The 19,005-nt window shown below is 45.2% G+C and overlaps 1 protein-coding gene across 9 annotated transcripts in view; it reads right to left on the reverse strand.

Moving 5' to 3' along the window:
* Positions 1 to 19,005, reverse strand: part of EML4 (EMAP like 4) — a 720,824-nt gene that overhangs the window by 380,932 nt on the left and 320,887 nt on the right. Inside the window, exon 1 of one of the 9 annotated variants that reach the window (XM_078649702.1) lies at positions 7,758 to 8,091. The exons of 7 other annotated variants lie outside the window; for them this stretch is intronic. In XM_078649702.1, coding sequence (XP_078505828.1) covers positions 7,758 to 7,824 — 67 coding nt within the window. In that variant the 5' untranslated portion in view covers positions 7,825 to 8,091. Of the gene's footprint in view, positions 1 to 7,757; positions 8,092 to 19,005 lie in introns of those variants that run through there. One more of the 9 variants, XM_078649706.1, reaches the window with a different exon arrangement.

A 19,005-nucleotide genomic window follows, 5' to 3' on the forward strand; every position in this document is an offset into this window, starting at 1 on the left:
AAAATGAAGTTCAGTGGATAAAGTTCTGCAGCCACATTAGGGGTCTTCAACAGCATTTGTTGCTCTACAAAACACTGTAATCTTACAACAAACTTTTGGACATTGCGATGGTAAGTGAGAAGCCATACAGAGCCTTTACAGTAGATCAATCAATTCCTGTGGGAAGGAAGGTAAGAGCAAGCTAGAAGTTCCTATTACTTATATCCTACAAGTGGTTTCTCTTCGTTATAGGGTTCCAAGGTGTCCGAGGGTCTCTCACGGATCAACATGCATGCAACGCCACCAAGGAATCGGTATCCAATCCAACAACCTGCTTTGGTCCATAGACCGGTCTCTTCATTCCAAGAGAGTCAGCAGCAGATATCATGCCTATCTGGCCGCCTAACAATAGAGCCACACCCTTTTTAAGCTTCTTCTAATTCTTATTATCCAGAGCATCATAGAAGCAAAAAGATCAGACTGTGTAAGGTACATATGCAGCATTCCGCATAAAAGCCTTACCTTTATCTTGTGCAAGCATTATTAATCCAAGAGTCAAACCTAACCGGATATTTGTTAAACCATAAACAATTACTCATAAATCAACTAGAACTGGTACGCCATGTAGTAAGCATAACCCCGCTTTCAATCATGATGGGAGATGATCTGTTGTACAAGTGTAAGGGTGTCAACTTAACATTACAAACAGAAGATGCGTGTATGTCAAGTGCACGCACAACCCACAGTACTACTTTTAATCGATCTTGGAATGATGAAAGGCTGGACAATCCTTGCAGGATTCGAACCTGTGATCACGAGGTCAAACACCGATTTCTGCAGTGGATGCATTACACCACTGAACCACAAGAGCAGGGCACTTCAGTGTTTACAAATTAGTTTATATCATTTTCTTAAATTAAGTATGAGCTGGAGACGGGAAGAATGCGCTTGTAGGACAGAGTGTGAATTAGTAAGTGAATGGGAGTTTTTCTTATCAAAGCACTAATAATAAATAAAACTATCATCGGCAACGCCGATAGGTCTCTCTTTCTGGACGAATTGGCTAAGCCAATGCCTTTTATCAATGGTATACAACATCAGGAGGATGCTGTGCAGCATGGCTAGAAGAAAAAAAAAAGTGAAATGAGGTTGCAGCAGCCACTTAATTGTGTTGGTCATGCATGCATGATGACTTGCGCACAAGCATGTCATTTTCATATGATGTCCGGTGCCAGCTGGGGAAGAAAGTGGTCAAATTAGCAACAGTGCTGCTTGCACCGCTCTTGTACACAGTAGATTGCTAGGCCCACCATCAGGCTGTGCTAAGATTGCTACAGAGCAAGCTTGGCAGCAGCAGGTAGGGGAAAATATGGGTACAGTGGCAGCACCCACAAAAGGCCTGGTGGCATGAAAGGCCCAGGGATGGCTTCCACCAGTCCCCAGCCCCCAAGGGTACCTTACTGCCGTATCCAGAACAGAGCAGATTCCATCGGACTCCAGTAGAGATGCATAGAAACCTGTACGAATAGGTGGAAAGCGAAAAGAGTATGAAGTGAGGCGAATGGAGGGGAATGAAGAAGGAAAGACATAAGATGTGCAAGGAAGTGACAAAATTAAGATAAATGTATGCTCTGCACTGGGCCTGCCCTACTCACACGCCAGTTTGAATCGTTCAACACAATATGGTACTCTCCTTCACATTGGGGCGATTCTACAGCCCATATCCACCATGCTGAAGGTCGAGAGTTCTACTATCTACAGCCTCATCCTCAAATCAGCTGCATGAGACGATGCAGGCGTTAAAAGAAAATTCAATTGGATAAGGATTCTGAAAAATTCCAGAGCAAAAAAGTCTGCCTTTAGCTTTGCAAACCTCAATCTTGGATCCTGTTGGGGTCAGCACGTCCAACAACACTATAAAGGGGAACGTAAATAACAGCAGATTTGCCTACAAATGTATCACTTAATGTTAAAGCAGTTCATAAACAGTACAGTTATGTGTTAGTACAAGGAAGATTAAAAAAAGCAAAGTGCAAGATAACAGCAAAGGAGTGAAACACCACAAATCAGGTAACTCCTAGTTTACATAATAAATTGTATTACAATTTCCATGACATTGTGGTTATTATGTCCTATACTTTTCATCTAGCAGGGTCTCTCATCCCTCAAATGTATCACATAATACTCTTATCCTAGGACTATTTTCAGTCCTTCTACTCTCTTTTTCGGTATCATAATCTTGGGTAATTTAGATCTTAGCAAGCGTTACAACCTTGGCTATTCCATTAAGTGCAATGGAAAGAGACATTAATAAAGTTTGTTAACAAAATTTCCTCACTTCACATTATACCACGTGCCCTCAAGTCAGCAGGAAAGTGTGCATGGAGTTTCATGGACTAGTGGCTGGATATCTAAAAGGTTTCACCATTCCCAGGTCTACTTTCATCAGTTCCAAATACTTCCCTTAGGTGATGGCTTCTTTTCTTGCATATTGAAGTCTGATGCCAAGTATACACACATTGTATCGACAGTCAATCATCTATTTTGTATCCTTATATTTATTCTTTCACTGATTACTCTTTCCTCAGTCATAACTTAACTTCAATTCTGTCCCTTTTGGATACTTGCATTTCCTGAAATTGCATCTTGTATCCTCATAGGCTGGACCCACCTTAAATGGTTTTGTCTGTGTTACGCTCCCTATCGCTTAGGATTAAGGCCCCACAACTGTTACTTTACTTTGTGGGTTAAACTCTATAAAGGCCATGGTTTCGCTCAGATTTAGGATTCCTGCATCAGTCCATTCAGTGAGCACTTCCTGCTCCTGAAATATTTTGGACATAACACAACTACTCGAAGAAAGAACTCTTTCACTAGAGGTCTACAATCACAATAGTCTTAAATTTGCTATCATCTTTTGCTGACTTCATTTACTGCTAGTGTACTGTCCCTTGCGGTCATAAGTGATGTCCATTTTTCATGCAATTTTAGGGTTTCCAAGCGTGTAAGTGGGAACCTGTCAAGACAGGAACATTTTGCCAGGATATTGTTTGGACCTTTGAGAAGGCATCTTGTATACTTTCATTTCAAACACCTCCACAGTCCTCTTTAAATTTGTTCTTAAAGCGGATGCTAGGCTCTGCTACTCCGAGCTTCATTAGGTCTTGGAGGCCTGTTGTCTCTGCTTCCTTTATCCAAGCTTCTTCCAGGGTGAATGATTGATAAGTCTCACAGACTCAGCTTGGCATAGTTCCACCAAATTTGCCCTTAAAAGGCTACAGAGTACTGGAGCCCTTCTTACACTCTGCATCCGCAGTAGTCAACCGAGTACAACGATTGTCATAAGCTGTTTTTTTTCCCTTTGTAAAATACTACAATATTCCAATTGGCACCTATTTTATTAGAACCTGTTTCTTCTGAGTTTATGGATAATCTGAAGATTCCTGGGCCAGCGGTTTGTTGTCTGGTAACCACATATGGGCTATGAACTGTGATCTGTCTCTACGGGAAGCCATTTGTACTTTTCTTCCCAAGTTTGGACCAATTAGAAACTGAGAGCAAGATGAGATACTTATGGAATGGGACATTTATATCATGACTGACTTCAAAATTGACACAAAGTCTAAGTAATGCCAGAACTGGTGGAGCAATGCATAAAGGCTGGTGTATCAATAACTGTGACAATTCTAAAACGCCATCATTTACTAAACAAGGAGTAGGGAGCTCGGACAATTGGCTGGTTGTAGAACTATTGTGCACAATTAGCTTCTCCACACCCACTGTTCATTATGTTAACCTACATGGAGTTATACCCATGTTCTCTAGCATTCTCCCAAACGTACATCTGTGGAAGACACAAGCAGCAGGTGTGCGAATGAGTCTCTGTTGCTCTTTGGGTGCACAAGAATAGTAATGGCTTGGGCCTATACCTCCACTGCTGTTCGTAAACATGCAGGATTGAACAGACAGTCAATGGTCAGTCACCGCACAGCTATGTAGAGGCTCAGGAGAGTACGGGTGTCATTGGTGACCCCGCTCTGCCTACTCAACTGTGCTTGCTGAGCCAAGAACGTACACTTATGAGAAGCGCCACAAATTACTGCGCGGCCACGTCTATGCAGGCCGGAGGTCCACCACTGGAAGACAGATCAGGAATTCACTAGGGAACTGGAACCAAGAAAACACACCACCCATGTAACTCAAATTTATGTAATTACCGCCAGTCACTAATTATATATATCACAAAAAGGAAGTTAAACCACAGATTCTCGGAATTACCAGAATTGGATTAAGATCATCAGGTCTATGGTTGAGCAATCACAATTAAAGGGGCAGAAACGGGGATTACAGTCAATTAAACAAGTATGGGTAGATTTCAAAGCACATGAGTCCATGCAAAGCGTACATGAAATGTGAAGTGACGTGCAAAGCGAGGAAGCAGGCAGAAGATGCGCTTTTAAAGTCTATGTGGCACTGCAGAGGTGTGGAGCAACAACAGACATTACTGCTTTATTTCACTCTTCTTCAAATACCGCACAGATAAAAACAGACAGGCGCAGGGATGCCATATTAGCTGCAGAATATATCTTATATAACAGCTAATTAACAGCAATAAAAGAATGAAATTGCATAAGATGCGTGTCAAAAGCATTAGTACCCCAAACATGGGTGCAATAAAGGTGCGAGTCCATGCTAAATTGGTAATGCAGACAGATACTCGAATGTACATTTTTGTGGGGGGGGGGGGGGGGGGGTGGAGCGGCTTTAATCCGCAAAAGCACGCAGCTCAACCCACCGCTGTCAGACGGGAAAGACAAAATACATGTGCCAGAAATCCGATCCCAGGTCACTAATTATGTAGCACATTTGTTCAACAAAAAGACATGGTTTCCTCTTTTAAAAGCGTGGGGAGCACTAGGGGTGTGACGTGTCAGACGATGGGCTGAAATGTGAACTTTTCCAGTTCTGGTGATTTACTTCTGTCACGTGAAACACACGATCCACTGGGCATGGCCCTCGATGGTGTAGGGTGTTGGGCTGGAGTAAGGCTAAGACCCTACGCCACGGATTCCCAACCCCCTCCTATGAGGGTCTGAATTAAGACTAAAAAAATATGTGTCCAGGCCTCGAAAACATCCAGCTCGCACTGTGATGCACGATCAAAACCTTAAGTATAGTTTGCACCATCGCTGCACGTGCTCCTGGGCAGAGTGCGTGACGCCCCTCTCTATTTAGGAGGGAGACTTGAAACTTTAGACTTTGTAAGCATGTTTTCATAACAGGGCGCTCTCTCCAGAATCTACTGCTGTAACTCTTGCCTGGTCTCTCTCAGACCCATCTCTCTTCTCTGTAATCAACCCTACGTTCAGGGCAAAAAGCGAAGCCCATATCTCACACATTCTGGCCACTGTTCGCTGCATGCCCATTGAAACCAGGACCATATACAAGACACACATTCACTCCTCACCACCGAGCGGAGACACCGAAGCTGTCTGGAGGCCCCAGGCCATCGCGATATGCAGAAGCCCTGGGGCTCCACCTTCCAACCCTTAGAAAAGTCTCACGGTCCAATCCTTCTCAGGAAACCGGACAAGAATATGACACTCCTCATCTGCATACCACCGCCCCCCCCGAGATCTTTAAAGCGGAGTAGTTTAAAACCCTATACGTTTTCCCTACATTTCCCCTTAGTTAGCCTTTCCAATGGAAATGTGCTCTCACGTCTAATATCCCTTAGCTTACCTCTCCTACGTCCATTTTATTTGAACTCACCAGGTGATAACCTGCTCGCTGCTCCTACCTTCGTCCTCGAACTGCAATTTTATGCCTTATTAACGATCTGCTATTTTGAATCTTATGTAACGATTTGCTGTAAATCGCTCCAGTACCGCCGATTAATGCCCGCGCTATTTAACGTGCATAAATGCATAAATAAAACTCCGTCCCTCTTGTAAACACACTTTAAAGAGAGGCGGAGGAGTACATTGACCACAGGCAATCCATTCTCGTAAACACCTCCCCTTTCAGGGGCGCCCAAAGTTTGCGTGTGGGCATTTTTCGGATGAGGGGGTCTGCACACAAAAAAAATTGCAAAGACGCCCAGCCAGGCATGGCTCATTAGGGCTTCCGAGAAAGACGTCGCTTCGGTTTTTTTGCTGCTACTGATTGCGAGAGTCCGTAGTCCGGCCTCCCCCGTCCCCTGGCGATATCGAACCCCTTCCAGGAAACCGCTTACTGGGGCAGAACAAAAGCTCTCCTATTTGACTCAGCAAGAATCAGAGGGTCAAGGAGGGGGCGGGGTAGTGAATACCTTACGACGTCTGGATCTCAAGCCCTAGCGCCCCCGCATTACAGTACACATGCCACGTGTGATCCTTGACGAACCTGTTTCTCCGCCTGCATCATTAAGTCAAATGCAAATTGCGAGCGTGCGGCTTAGTCAGGCAGAATAATGCATTAAGCAGGTTAACAGAAAACAACACAGTACTGAACACACACATCAGGCAGCTGCATGCCTGTCAGAATTCCCTAAGTGTACGGTTAGATGGGCACGTCATATAGGGTACAAAGATATGCGCACTCTAAGAGTTAGCCGAAACTTTAGAACTTCGTGCACAAGATATTCGGTGTTTAACTCGGAGCAAACATTTCACCGTCTCTGTTCTCACTCAATTAGGAGCCTGCAAACTGGACGATTGGATTACCCTGGGCGATTCATCAATTGCCCCTCCACCTTTCAGCGGGCACTCGCCAGTTTTGCTTCAAAACTTAACGAGAGAGGCTAACATGTCACTGCATCCTCGGTGCACGCTGACTGCAGCACGTCGTGACACAGCGAGGATTAGAAAAAAAAAATAAGCACATGGTCTGCATTTCCTGTGGGCGGTTAAAGAGAAGAAATACGATGGACTGACTACTCAGAGTGTCTACCCAGAATCGACTCAGCACCCAGCAGACAAGGCAGGGGATCGCATTTCAGTGACATGTGGTGGAAACAAAAGGACGGTGCACTGCACGATTCTTGTGCAATGTTTCGGCAAAGGCTAGTTCCAAACAGCTGTGACTCACTGAAAGCATGCCCGGCACGGCGACTGAAACGATATTAAAATGTGCTGCCCCTGTTATGCTTTGCCACCGATGTTTACTCCTAAGCAGGCAGTGCGCGCTTCTGCAAAAAGTACAATCATGCCACGGGTTGCAAACTGTGGGGCACCCGGGAGACAACAGCCACAAAGTAAACAAATGAAATAGGTCGGTAAACACCACCTTGGGCAATAAAAGGCAACAACTGAGGTGCAACTGCCACTTTGACACCTGGGTTCCGGTGGCAGTGCACCTGCTGCACTATCGGTAACTATGACCCAGGTTAAAAAGACACGCAAAATGACACCAAAACAACAAGCGTGATACCCTTTCCCCACGGTGATCACGGTTGCTGCATAATATTTGTTCAAAAGTATTCTGCATCAGCCCAAGACGCACATTTCCTCTTTTACAAAATGTGTTTAAAAAAAGAACATTTATTTTGAAAACTCCCTCCGACTAGTCTAAATCTTATTTTATGAAAGTCTGGGCCGGCACGCACTTATACAAACACAGGACCTCCTGTGCATGGGCACAACACAGAGAGGAGCAGTTTTTGCTCTTCGTATTTGTTACCGTGGGGCTATAAAGCACGTTGCTCTGCCAATGCCGACACTGGTTCCGTATTTCCGAGGCAGTGCATCACACAAGATGTCCCCCGGCGGCGCCGGGCCCTCGGCGCACGCCGTACTCACCGTTGCAGAAGTTGTTGAGCGCGTTGGAGTGGCACCCCGGGGGGAGGTCGGGCAGGCCGTCCTCCATGGCCCCCTGCACCGCGATCCCTGCTGCTGCTCCCCGGCTGGCTCTCTCCCTCACACCCGGGCCCGGCGAGCCCAGTCCGCCTGCATACTTTGGATTCTGGGGAGGCGCTTCCCGTCCAGATGGCCCCGCAGCCGCCGCCGCCGCCGCAAAAGTACTTCTGTGCTGGCAGAACTGGAAGCCCTGAGATACGGCGGCCCCGGCCAGCCTCTGCCTCTGCAATCTGAGCACAGGAAAGGAAGGCGGGCCTGCCGGGGAGGGACGGGGGTGGGAGGCAGACACCAGCGCCAGACTTCCAGGGAGGGGCCTCAGGCGGCAGCAGCAGCACCGCGTCCGCCAGCACATGCGTCGCGGTTCATTTATTTGTCGCGGGGCATCGGTAATTAATTATTTATTTTATTTAATGCGTTTTAATAAAGCGCGGACTTTACCCGAAGGTGTCAGAGCGCTGCACAATAGAACCAGTTACGTTACGTGAGAGAAATTGTACAATATACAACATCACAAAAATCAATAGAAGTAGGGTAAAACCATATAGGCAATCACAAAATATCAGGCACAGTAATCAAGGGTGGGGAATAAATGAGATGTTACACCATTTTATTAGGAAGGCCACTACTGCCGTCTCTCCTCCTGCTGCCAGCGGGCCAGGGATGGTCACAACGCCACTGCCGCACGGGGCTTCGAAACGAGCCGCGAGCGTCATGTGCATTCCACCCGCCTGTCTCAGAGATGCAGTTTGTCCTTTTCCCCCTGGCTCCGCGCAGGGTGCAACGTGTACCTTGGAGATTACAGCGACGTCTCTTCCTTTCATTTAAACTTATTAAAATGACAGACTTCCTTCCAAAGGCAGATCACCGATCTGCTACATGCCATGTGTGCCAAGGCAGTCCAAACTCTGATTTGCATGATGGCAGGCGAAGTCAACTGCTTAGGGTTAGACGCGTGGCTGTTTGATTTATTGTAAACTCCAGGGTAGCGTTGAAATACCACCCCCCCCCCCTCATTCCGACTCTCCTCCAATAGGGTCTTTGTAATGCCCCTTGTCTGGAAGCCCCAGTGCAGCACTGCACAACAGTAGATCTACTTTTTATTATTTATATGTTTATTCCCAATTTAATATAGCACATACATTGCCCGAAGGCATCAGAGCACGTTACAACTGTAGCATAAAACAAGGGTACAGCAAGTTACAGTTACAATAATAATGTTGTCGGGGAAAGATCCAATATTTATACTCTGGAGTCTCAGCGAACCTGCTGAGTGAGTCCATTGCGCCAAGGGAGCCACTCACAATTGAGGTATGGTATGGCACCCCTTACCAAAGCACTCCCCCTCCCCTTTTTGGGGAAGGATCCAGTATGTAGGCCTTGGAGTCTCAGAGACCCCTCTGAGAGAGTCCACAGCGTAAAGGCAGCCTCTCGCTATAGAGATAGGGAAGGGATACCACTTCCCCTGGGATCACAGCTTACTGGACTTTGGACGTTGCCTTGACTCGTCTACCAGTTTGTGTCCCTGTCACCCTTCCCCTCCTCTCCCCATGCTGTGTCTCTCACCATCCCCTCCTCTTTCCCGCCTTCATTATCGGTCTACTTCCCCTACTCCAACCCCCTCCCCTGAATCTCTCACCTTGCCTTCTTTTCCCCTTACGTATTTGTGTTTATTGTTTATCTCGACCTTACAAGTAACTATGTTGCCATGCTCTAAGAACTGTTTAACCTTTGTAACGATGTATCCTGTAACTATGATCTGATGCTCATGTAAAGCGCTCTGATACCTTCGGAACTAGCCAGCGCTATATAAAACTTTTAAAATAAATAAATAAAAAATAAATAAGGACAAATGCAGCCAATGGACAAGGGACGTACACAGTTCAGGCACTGATGAAGATGGTGGGGATACAGAGTGAAGGTAGATTGTCTACTGGATAGAGTGCTTGGGTATGGTCGAGGGCAGCTGCGGCCGCTGCAGGGAAGGGCGGTGGGGGAGATTTCGAGAGAAGACTACGAGGGAAAATTAATTATTTAATTTCCCCTCATGTTAGTCTCTCAAAATCCGCCCCCCCAACCCCATCGCTCATACCTGCAGCAGCCGCAGCTGGTCAAGGGCAATTAACCCAGGTGTCTGTCAAATAGGAGGGGCTTGAGTAGGGTGACCAGACGTCCCGGATTTCCCCAGAGAGTCCCGGTTTTCCAATGTATGTCTCGGTGTCCCGATACTTTACTCAATTTCGAGCTTATGTCCCGGTTTTTGGAGAAAGGTCAAGTCATCTGGAAAGGTGTGCTCTCCTTAAGTAAATTGTTTGTTTCTTTCAGGCAGCAGGTCGGCTACAGCAGATTGGGAGACAGAGTGGGGATGGAGGGCACGGGGTCTCAGGGTAGAGGTTGTGGCATAGCTCATGGAGGGGGAGGAGGGTGCATGCGTGTATACACATTTGCAAGGCTAGAAATCGGGACAGGCCAGACATAAAAGTAAGGCTAAAGGCTTTAGTCCTACTTTTATGTGTGGTCTGTCCTGGTTTTCCCTCCTCAAAATCTGGTCACCCTAGGCTTGAGGTCATTTTTGAAGGTGACTATACAGGTTGTTAGGCGAAGGGAGGCGGGGTAATGAGTTCTAGATTTGCGTGACACTACTGGAGAATGTCTGGCTCATGTACCGTTCTCAACTGAAGGTGGGGAGTTCCAGTAGCAGGGATTGGGCATTTCTGGAACCATTATTTGCTCCAGAGATTTTCAGTTTCTCACTTAGATAGGAGGGTGAAGTGGAGTGCAATGCAGGCAGTTTTGAACTGAGCTAGAGTTTCAATGGGAAGCCATTGGAGGGTTAGCAGGGCTGGGGAAATGTGGTCACATTTCTTGAGACCAAACACAAAGCGCACTACAGCATGTAGTGTTGCTCTCAGTGGGCCTAGATGAACTTTGGGAATGCCTTAGAGAAGGACAGTTCCACAATTTAGTCTGGAGAGGACGAGAGACTGCACCACTGTTTTGAGATCTTGTTCCGGTATCAATTGTCTGATGCCCCACAGCTGCCTGAGTTGGTGTAGTGTGCTTTTGGCCATGGCTGTGATGTGGCTGTGAAGGTGTATATGATTATGATACCAAGGGATCTAACACTCTGGACAATGGCCGGGCACCAATCCAGGGCAGGAAAGTTGGCCATCCATTACTGTACAGGGTTTTTTGCTTTCGGAGGCGAGTTCAAAAGATATTCTGTTTCATTTGGCTTGAGTTTTAGATGATGGTTAAACTCCCAGATTTGAATCTTTTGGATCGTGATTGAAAAGAGGGCAAGCGAGAGGATGGAGCTTTGAGGGACCCCTCGATGAACACTGACTGGTCTCGAGAACGAGTTACCCATTTTCACAATTTGGGAGCGGCTGGTTAGTTAAGAGGAGAACCAATTGAAGACTGTGCTTCCACAGCCTATGCATTGTTTCAGAGTGTGAAGGAGGTCCAGGTGGTTGACAGTGTAGAATGCAGCAGACAAGTTCATAAGGACCAGGAGGCAGGAGTTCCCGGAGTTGAGGATTGACAATTTGGAGGATCACATTTACTGTATTGTGGCCATGGTGGAAACCTGATTGGAGAGAGTCTAGGAGGTTGTTTGTACGAATGTGTGAGGTGAGCTGGGAAGCAACGTGACTTTTATTGACTTAGTCTAAAAATGTAGGTGTGTAGACTGGGCGGTAATTGTTCATGTTCTCTGGATCGAGAGATTGTTTTTGAAAGAGAGGAGAGACTTGACCCACTTTTAGTCACTCTGGAAAAAGGCCCAGTTGAAGAGGAGTTGACCATGTTGGTGCATAGGGGAAGTAGGTGAGTTGCAAGAGATTTGCTGATAGACCCTGGAATAGCACTCTGAAGGTGATTCGAAGGTTTCACTTTGGAGATTGTTCTGTGTAAGTCGGGTTCGGAAATGGGGGAGAAAGAAGACCACAAATGAAGTGCCCTGCAGGGTAGAATCCCGTTTCTGGAGGTTCACTGGTTTGTAGTGAGATATGGATGTCTCTGACTTTTTTTATCACAGAAATCTACAAAGTTGTTGCAGCGGGCCACTGATGGCTCAAGAGCTGAAGTGGTGGAGGGGTTAGTAGTTTGTGCGAGAACCTCTCTCATGACAGGAAATGAAAGTCACGACAGAAACTACAGAGTAATTTGGCTTCTACTTGGTTAAGGGAGAGCTCCAAGAACAACAGACAGACATAACCAGCGCCACCGAATTATGCGATTCTGCGATAGCAGCGAAATTTAACATAATTATGGATCTGCCGCATTTACCACATAATCTATCATCAACTGCATAATCTGCAGATTTTAGCAAAAAAATTGTTCCCAAATCAAAGGGATCAAAAGTTAGAAAAAATATGATGACTCGGGTTCCTGTGAACCGGAATGGTTTTCACAAAGGTTGAGTGGCCATCTTTCAGTTGCTTATTGCTATATGTGGGTGTTTGACTGTTACCAGGTGTAAAAATGAAAACATAATGAAGTAATCACAAAATGTGCTGCATAATTTGGCTTTTTTTTGCCACATAATTTAGTCAGCCTTGTCTCAAAATTTGGTGTTCCTCTGCCGTATAATTCAGGTGGCCCTGAAAATAACAGATCCGAAAATAACTCTTACTAAAATCATGGTACAGAAATCTCATTTCATGAGTCATACTTATGATTACTTAGAACATGTGCTGTTCATTGTCAACAAATGTATCAGTTTAGTTGTCTGTGCTATCTGCATAGTTTGCAGTTCTTAGATGAGTGTGGCCTCCTGGCACTGTTACATTGCTCAAATGATTTTCCATCTAGAGATCACTGGAAGAAGTGTGTTGAATACTTATTGCACTTGAGATTTTATTAAATCTTAAGACAAGTGTACATATTCTATTTTTAAAGGTTACCTTTGCTTGCCCTTCCATCCAGTTTATATGATATATTTACTATTGCAGATGTTTTATTTAACTCATTTTTATCTGTATGTTTGTAAATACTTTTATTACTTAATCTGTCGAATAAAGCTGTTGGAATGGAATGGCTAATTGCACTCTATATGGGATGGGATGGGCCAGGGCTAAGTCGTTAAAAAAAAGAAGTGGGGGGACGGGGGACTAACCAACTGATGCAGTATGCAACTGACTTCTTGGAGCATGACATCACAGGGTGACATCACAGCACCACAACACATGACCTAACAAGAAGTGACATCACAAATATGTTTCACATGTATATCACAAGTCCATTTGACCACATTACAAAATTAACATTTTGCATCAGGGTTGTGGCAAAAAAAGTGACACAATCCTAATGCAAAATGTGGGCCTTCACTTATACATTTACTTCTTAAAAGCTAAGCCACAAAGAAATTGGCAACAGGGAGAAACATGGCAGTAAATCTATGCTGCTTAATTGATGGCAAACTCTGCATTTTACAATAATACCTTATGGGGTTAAGGCACCTGCTGCAAAGATCTTTGTGTGCCTAGTAATTCACAGGGAACAATACTAATGGTAAAATAACTTTGGAGGGTAACACTGTTGCTGGAGAAATCTGAGTTTTCTCTAGTCCCAGGTTTGAGTCAAAGCAGCATAGAGAGTTAATATGTCTTCAACAGAGCACATCATCTAACAAGCAGATGACAGATTTTTATTTTATGTAGCTAAGTAAGTAGGTTACTGCTTTTAGCACAGAGATCCTTTTGTTACTATCTGTTCATAAGTTCTAATTTTTCTAATATAGCACAGCGAGCTATGACAGAGATAATAAGATTGCCGCGGCCAGCTGTCTTCCGCTGCCAGACACCATAACAGGACCTCCTCCTAGCACAAGGAAAAAAAACACTGTTGAATTTCCCTCTTTTATCGCTGGAAGAGACTGAAACACTAATGTGCTAAGTAAAATCTGGCTCCCCTCTCGATGTCCTACCTGCAAGTATCTGAGCCTCTCTTGCATAAACACTATCAGATCCCATCTGTTTTTTATTAAACGAATCTCTGAAGGAAGGCCCCCTACCCTTAACATGGAAGGCGGCTCAGGTCATCCCAATCCGGAAAAACGTCCACGGAAGATCTTTCAAAACTCTGCCCTATCTCCCTCTTACCGTATCTGAGCAAAGTTCTGGAAAAACATGTCAACATTCATCTATCAGACCATATCGTATCGACTGGCTATCTGGATCCATCTCAATCAGGCTTCCAACCAAAACATAGCACGGAAACTGCCCTGGTGGCCGTCACCGATAACATCAGGCTTGCACTAGATTAGGGCCAACATACCCTCCTTGTGTTATTAGATCTATCCGCCACATTCGATACGGTCGACCACCAGACCATGCGCATGAGACTGAGGGAAGCCGGGATTGGGGGAGTAGCACTGCAATGGTTAACTAGTGTCCTCTCTAAATCGCACCATTGACCACTAACTTGGGCCCATACCGGTCCAATTTGAAAGAACTGACCAATGGAGTACCTCAAGCCTCATGTTTAAGCCCAACCATGTTTAATATATACATTGCTCCCTTGGCGGTTCTACTAAGGAACTATGGGTTCGTCCCAATATCCTATGCAGATGACACCCAACTTACCGTCTCCTTCAATAAGACATCCCAAACAGCCCAATCCCCCTTCTATTCCGGCATGCTGGCTATGTCACAATGGATGAGAAATAACTTCCTACAGCTAAATGCCGGAAAGACCGAAGTCATGCTCTTCGGAGAAGCCCCACTACTATGGACTCCTGATTGGTAGCCTAAAGAATTGGGAACTGCTCCAACTCCTAAAACAACAGCAAAGAACTTAGGGGTGCGTCTTGCACAGACTCACAATGAAAGAACATGTAACCCATACTGTTGGCTCATGTTTTCATATGCTGGGCCTGCTGAGAAGAGTTTTCCCCTATCTTCCCAATCCCCTGCGAAAGACCCTGATCCAAACACTGGTGCTGAGCAAATTAGATTATAGTAATGCCTTACTGATCGCAGCCAACGAGTCTAATCTTAACCGCCTTCAGATGGTACAAAATACCGCAGCAGGTTTAGTTTTAAACGCCCCTCACAGATCAGCTTCACTCCCTCTTTTACACCAACTACACTGGTTACCTGTGCGGAAACGTGTGAAGTTTAAGGTCTGCTGTCTGACACAAGGCAATATGGGGACATGGACCCTCCTATTTGGCAGAGAGTCTCCATCAGTATATCCCCCAAAGGGACCTACGATGAGGCTCGAATTCTCTGCTCAAAATCCCCAGGACCAAAAAAGCACGATCAGGAGGTAAGGCCTTTTCATATCGGGCATCACTCATATGGAACCAATTTCCCATTGTCTTAAGACAATGCCCAGACCACCGGAAATGTAGAAAGACCTTGAAAACTGTCCTCTTTTAGACCAGCCCACCTTAACAACTTCTTCTGCAAATCCGCGAGCGCCGAGATACCCTTTAGGGGGTGATTCATGCACTATATAAGCCTATAGACTAAAAAAAAATGTGAATCCTACACCTTGTAACCGTCACTGTCTTATGCAAAACATCTTGCACATTGACTTGCACATTTACGTCATTTATTGTCAATGTCTAATGTGTACTTGTGATGTAAAGCGCTCCAACATCATCCACTGGGATAAGTAGGGCTATAAAAGAAATAAAACAAAATAGTGGTATTTAAAATGTTATTTGTGAATACTGGGACAGACCAACACATCTGACATTCTTTCAGAACATGCACATCTCTTATATACAGGGATTGAACAAAGTAAATAACATGCCTCTCAAGTATTTGTGAAGTGATAACAAGTTGTGTGCCTTTTTTTCCTCCCACCATTTTGCATGTGCCTCTAGGCACGAGGCTCAGATAGCTCCCAGCTAGGATAGTGGAACCTAACGAGGCCTGATGGTCCCTTATATGCAACTTTTGTTATGGGCCCAGCTGGAGTCTGAAAAATGAAAGCCCAGTGCAGGCACTGCTGAATGTGTCCTGGTGTCTGAAAATTACACTGAGGCCAGTTCAGCATATTTCAGAGGAGCCCTCTTCTTGCAGGATGGACTGAGTCTAACTTATGAAAATAGTGGGTGGACGCAGTCTACATGTGTGTACCCCAGACTTGTGCCTTGGGAAGAGCTTGCAGTCCTGCCGAAAGGCCAAATACATTGTGCTTTGGCAAACACAGTGCTGCACTAAGAACACATGAGCGCCCAAAGAGGAAAGATGACACAAGAGCATCTTGTTGCAAGGATGAGGAGCTGCAGGTTTGCAGCTATCAAGTGGCATAGTCAGGGTGTATGGGCTCTCAGGTAGATCTTGAACTAAAGAGAAAACTGGGGTACAGTGCATCAATCACCTCCTGGTCCTCAGTGTCACTGCACCTACTACACTAATAACTGCAGCCCTGCTTATGGGTGTTTACGTTTACCTTTTTTTTTGTTGTAGCAGTTTTTGTATAGCGTAAAATCGACCCGAAGACATTGGAGCGCTTTACATGAGCATCAATTATATTACACAAGGACACATTCATTTTTGTAGGCAAAGGGAGATTAAGTGATTTGCCCAGAATCCCATGATGTTGCAATTCTACCGTCTTAACTTATCACCTCCCTATCTTACTCCCATCTCATCTACGTCCTTCCTTTCACGCTCTCCTCTCTATTCCTTTCCCCTGTATCTTTCCTCCCCCTCATCGCTCCCTTTCTCATCTCCTTCCTACCTTGTCTCCATTCTTATTTGCCTTCCACAGCTTCTTTGATTGTCCTTACCTCTTTTCTTATTCTCCCTGATCATTAATTAATTTTTCTCATTCTGCCACGCTTTCCTCTCCTTCACCCTCAAATTTTCTCTTGTCTTTTCCACGCCTCCATTTCTCTAATATCTTCTATTGCCTCTATTCCCCTCCTACTCTCTTCAAAGAATAAACACAAAAAAAGTCTCTATCTTTAAAAAAAAAAAAAAAAGAAAGGGCAGCCTCTAAAACAACTGCAGCTGGTACAGACCAGACAGCCCCTCTCCCTCCAACCTCAGGGCCACGGGGCAACTGTACCAGCTGCACATTGATAACTATGCCCGTCAGTCTGAGTTGTGCCCAAATCGGGTTGCAAATAACCCGCTGCTGCAGATAGTGTGCTTAAGTCTCAGAGAGTAGTGTTTGTTGCTAAGAGCTGCAGGCCCACGTGCATCGCCATAACAACTGTAATATCCTTCTGAGGTGTCTTAGGGCCTTATTACGAGTTTGGCGGTGTGCAAGCGGGCCGCCACACCAATGACCCGCTCCCACACTACAAAACTCTACCGCCGCCTGCCCGACAGATTACGAGTTTCTTCATGGTCTGGCAGGAGGTAATTTGGCAGACCTGCGGCAGTGTAGTTCTAAGGCTCATAAAGTGAGCCTTTGAAATGCAGCGCTGAGGGAGCACCAAAGCAAGGTCCTGCACAGCATGACTGTGCAGTCCATGCATGCAGGAATTGGGATGCATGAACACAGGGGAGCACACCATGTGCCCCCTTGCCTGCACCCTCATGCACAGGGGGAACTGTAGGGCCCTCTTATTGCCCTGACCGCCACACTTTTCATGGCGGGATCACCGCCATTAAAAGTGTGATGGTCAGGAAAGTTGCAATATGCTTGGCAGTGCTGCAGTGGCATCGCTAGCATATTGCTGCTCCAGAGCTCCAGACTGTTGCACCACTGCCGAAGGATTGCAGATTCCCCAGCAGTTGAGGCGGTCTTACTGCTGAAGTTGTAAAACAGCGGGTGGACCGCCGGTGTGGCAGTAACCGCCACAGCAGTTTTGGCGGTCCTATGGACTGCCAAACTATTATTTAGGCCCATAGTATGTTGTGCGAGGATTTCACAAATGAATTTACCTGTGATGCTAACATCAAGTCCCCATCCAGGGTGCCTGCAACGCTCTAGACAGTTTCAATGGAAATTGAGTACAAAACTCCGAGTGCCACTGAAGGACCAGTTCCTTAGGTCGGAATTTAGGACAAAGGAGGGCTTGCCAATAATTGAGAGCGGCAGGTCTCCCTTCACTAATAGAATGTGATGGAAGGCTTTTGGAATATTTTTATGCCTTTTATTTTTTCTAAACAAGGGTAGTGACAGTAATGAAGAGTGATTGGGATAAAGTGCATTGTGGGACACACTCATCATTAGACTGACAGTTCTATAATTTTCCCGTTTCCCCCAGATCACACATACAGTTGAAAGGAAAGATGGATGCTGCCAAGAGGGGCATCCGGTTAGAAACTTACAGCGAACAATAATGTTTTACGGAAATTATTTGAAATATATGGTCATAATAAGTTTTGGTTGAGGTTGGTCACATAGAGACTCTTTTTTCTGAGTGATTTGGGGTAGTATTGGGTGGATGTGGTGTAAAAAAGAAACCAAATACAAAAAATAAATGAAAGACGACGAAGGATTTTAAGGGTGCCGTAACGCATGAATGACACACCAACAATGATTTTGAACCTAAAGATGAGTATCTGTGTGAAGGTACAGGAGATGCACTTGTTTCACACTTTGAAGCACTCTCACGAGGCAACTATTTATGTTGTGGAGAAAGAAGATTGGATATAGGCAGGGACTATTGTTTAGCTTTTTATGTGTTAGCGTTAACTATGGATTGTACATTGTATGATTGATGGTTTTACTGAGAAATTTATAAAATAATTTAGGGATCACTCATGTATGTACTGTTTCTTAAACTTACAGCCCAGATGATGTCCCTAATGGACGAAACGCGTCATTGATTATTATGGTGTGATCTGGAGTTATGAAGAGACCATTGTGAAATAAAATGCATTAATTGGATTCATATAAAACTGCCAATGGACTTTTTGTGAATTGAGCTACATAAAGAGTAAATAACTTGGGAATTTTGATGAATGAAAGCGCTCCTTTCGGATCAAGGTTATTTTGTGTTTAGAATTGGTCCAGTGGTGGTCGTGAGCGTCCTTAATGATTGGAAATACAGTTACCAGGATTATACACCTGTGCGCCCGATTCTTGACTGCACCGCTGGACGTTGGATTTGGTTTTTCGGGATTTAGGACATGCTTGTCCTACAGTCATGTACTACATTGAGATCCTCCTTTTTGGGAGGCTAACACAAGGTAATTAAACTCTTCCTGGGGGAAAGAGGCATAGATTGAGACCTACTCTGGCAGAGGCTGCAGCAGTGGAAGGTAGGCATGGGGAT

This window comes from Lissotriton helveticus, chromosome 6 (genome assembly GCF_964261635.1).
Source record: "Lissotriton helveticus chromosome 6, aLisHel1.1, whole genome shotgun sequence".
Taxonomy (NCBI): Eukaryota; Metazoa; Chordata; class Amphibia; order Caudata; family Salamandridae; genus Lissotriton; species Lissotriton helveticus.